Source organism: Atta cephalotes, assembly GCF_000143395.1.
Source record: "Atta cephalotes unplaced genomic scaffold scaffold00023, whole genome shotgun sequence".
NCBI lineage: Eukaryota > Metazoa > Arthropoda > Insecta > Hymenoptera > Formicidae > Atta > Atta cephalotes.
The window spans coordinates 302,153-305,421 of NW_012130087.1; the positions used below are offsets into that span (position 1 = coordinate 302,153).

The window sequence follows — 3,269 nt, forward strand, 5'->3', positions numbered from 1 at the left end:
ACACACACACACACACACACACACACACACACACACACACACACACACGCACGCACGCACGCACGCACGCACAAAACACTTAACATAAAGGCCTGCATACTTTAGCCAGTGTAGATAGCGCAGTGCCCCAGTAGTCATGATTGATATTAAATAGTTCCGAGACTATGGCACTGATAGAACCTTGAGTAGAATCTCCCTCATCCACGAGATTATACGTCTGGCCTATTGTTTCTGGTCTGTTAGCTACGTGCCACATAGCTCTGACAACATCTTTCACATGAACCGTATTCATATGAAGATGCGGTCCCCAGAGCAATTTCATCATCTCTCCTAAATGCTTATAAACTGCACCCACTACCAGTCTTGGTGCTGCAAGTTACCAAGATATATATTCTTTTTTTTTTTATTTTATTTTATTTTATCAAAAAGAATGCAGTTTTTAACAAAATAAACTGTGAGAGAAATTAGAATTACCTAGGCCATTTCTGTCACCGCAACCATATACAATAGCTGGTCTGAGAATGGTATATTTCAAATCTGGTATGTTCTTCAATTCGTGTTCCACTTGTAACTTGTATTTTGCAACAAATGTCCATGGTTCTTCGTCATCATCTTCCTTATGAGGAGTCTACATGACATTGTACAATGATCAATCCTGAATCCGTATTCGCCGTATATAAAGTATATGGCATTAAGAGAGATACCTTTTCTGAAGCGTTAAGGTTACCAGAAGATATCTCCACATAATGCAAAGCTCTAATCTTTGCTGCTTGCTGGGCACAGTTCAGACTCAATTTGTAAATACCTTCTTTATACACTGGATCTGTGAGACCACTCTTTGTCTCTCCAGCACAATTGAACACATAATCGATAGACTCGTCACAGGAAAACGCATTTTGGCAGGACACTTTGATAGGATAAAAATTATCCTTTTACAGATTATCATTTACATCATATTTTTTATACTTTATGATAAACTGCGACACGTGATGAATTAGTGATTACTCTTATCATACAGAAAATAAATACAATAATGGATAAGAAAGAGAAAGAGAATATTAACTATATTTTTTTAGCAAGTAGTAAAACTTGAAAAATTTTTTTTCTTTCAATTATATAGATGTAAATTGATTTAATCAATTTACTCCTGTTCTTTGATATATCCTGATCATAATTACCTATGTTAATCAAGTTGGCGCTCTTGAATTCAAGCAAAGGATGTTCGAACATCCGTTGGTGCTCCACATTGAACCACGCAGTTTGCGGTGGTACTTTGTCCACGACTCGCAAGTAGGATACCAGATCGTTATCCAGTAGATACCCCACGAGATTACGGCCGATGAAACCGCACCCTGTAACCACAAATGGATAAAGGTCTCAACCGTCACCGTCTTATCGCTCTTCCGCTCCATACACCCGGCATATAGATATGTAGCAAGATACCTCACCTCCTAAAACGATCACTCTCGCTTTCTTATCACAGGTGGGCGTTGCCATGATCGCTTATCGTTTAATTGATCGACCTTTCGTTTCTTCGTCAGTGCGCGGTGTCTTTGACGGAAAGATCGTCAGACTGTTCACAGCTGGTCAATGGCACTTTGGACGCACCGCGCTCTCGACCGGTCTTGCCGTCTTGCTGCGTTTGCCGCTCACTAGTTAACCTAAAACTCCAGCAATCTAAGTGACATTGGCTCCTCTATACTTATGACATGTGTACTTCGAATTACATAGTAAGCATTTAAACTTTCCCAGTGGATAACACATTCATGGCATAATCAAGTTATCCACGGCACAAACAAATGGTTTATATGGAAATCTGGCAAAATCTAGAAGTGAAAATTTTAATATAATCGATAATTGATTAGGTCAGATCATATTAGTAACAAAATATGCATCGCGCAGTGCTACTGCATTGCATTATTATTGTTATTTTATAAATAATTATTTCGTATTAGATGTGCTTTATATAGTAACGTTTCTACAAAATGTATTACAATTATTTTAAATTATATAGTATCTGAATTATTCAAAAAGAGTTTTTGCAGGTTTACTTTACTACATCAATTTAATTAATTTTATTGTTATTCATTGTTTGTCATTGGAAATAATATTAAATAAAAAAAACCTTAATTGCATCCAAACAAGCGAGCAATGTTGTAATACCCTCGATTAACCACATGTAAAACCATCAAAATGGATTGATGGTTCCTGAAGCATTGATATGCTATTGAACGTCCTATTAAACGCAATTTTTAGTTTATGCATTACGCACGGATCTTCTTCTTCACGAAATATAACAGCTATTTCTCTAAAATCATTTCAAAATAATAGAATTTTGTTAGGTTTTACTTCTTCTATTTAATTGTTTTAAATTTTAGTTGTTTCTCTCTTAATTATAATCATATTTTATTATATATTAGGATTCTGAATGATACTTTTATATGGGTTTGTTTTAGTGCAATATTAATTAAAATAAAGAAAACAAGTTAAAAAAATAAACTTTATAACTTTATAACTTTTTTTATAAATTAAAAAGAGATTTTGATATAAAATATGAGAAATACTGTTTAGTAAAATGCATTTTCCTTAAAAAGAAAATGTAATACCTGTAATAAATAAATCCCAAATTTAGAACGGCATCGTATCGGAAATCTGGGATTAGAACATGAGTTATATCTGTTATATTCTTGAGATACTCTTGCGATATGTAGTATGATTTCCTCAACAATAAGTGCAAATGAGAATAAATACGTATTTAACTGCTGTCTATGTCTGATGTTTACATTAATATCGTCTATAATACCGAAAAATTATATTTTTAACTTAAGAATTTCTTACTTATTTTTATAACAGTTTTTAAAATAATTTCCAAAAAATACGTGTTTTTAACTTATAAGATTATAAGTAAAGTGGAATTTATTCTTTTTTTAGTCTAAAAATATGTTATTTTATTTTAATTTCGCTCAGATTATCATATATATCAGATATTTTAATAACTATTAAATTCACATTTACAAGTAGCATCAGGTATGGAATGGTTTTGTAAAAAATGTTTCATTTGATCTAATTTGCTGTTTTTAATTTAATGTATAGATAGTGTTATAGGTAATACAGTAGTGTTTATAGTCTGATCAAAATGATTGATTATAACGAGAAGATAATAAAGCTCGAGAAAGAAAATTTAAGTCCACTTTAGACGATCTATAATTCGGAATAGAATTTCATTTTTTATTTTGCAGTCGTCGAGTAACAATTGGGACACTTCGTGT

At 32.8% G+C, this 3,269-nt stretch overlaps 1 protein-coding gene across 1 annotated transcript; it reads right to left on the reverse strand.

The window, feature by feature from the left end:
• Positions 1–79: 79 nt before the first annotated feature.
• On the reverse strand, positions 80–1,497 carry LOC105619973. The gene is made up of 5 exons (XM_012201485.1): positions 1,449–1,497; positions 1,179–1,352; positions 705–907; positions 475–628; positions 80–369 (listed from the first exon to the last, which is right to left on the reverse strand). The coding sequence occupies exons 1-5, from the start codon at positions 1,495–1,497 to the stop codon at positions 80–82; spliced, it is 870 nt and encodes a 289-aa protein (XP_012056875.1).
• Between the last annotated feature and the right edge of the window lie 1,772 nt (positions 1,498–3,269).

What these genes read in the sequence shown, in the direction of transcription:
- LOC105619973 (XM_012201485.1), bottom strand. Translation starts at nt 1,497, where the DNA reads ATGGCAACGCCCACCTGTGATAAGAAAGCGAGAGTGATCGTTTTAGGA. An exon ending in CGCCAACTTGATTAACATAG is followed by an intron (nt 908 to 1,178) that starts GTAATTATGATC and finishes ATCCTATCAAAG; the next exon opens with TGTCCTGCCAAAATGCGTTT. An exon ending in CGGTGACAGAAATGGCCTAG is followed by an intron (nt 370 to 474) that starts GTAATTCTAATT and finishes GGTAACTTGCAG; the next exon opens with CACCAAGACTGGTAGTGGGT.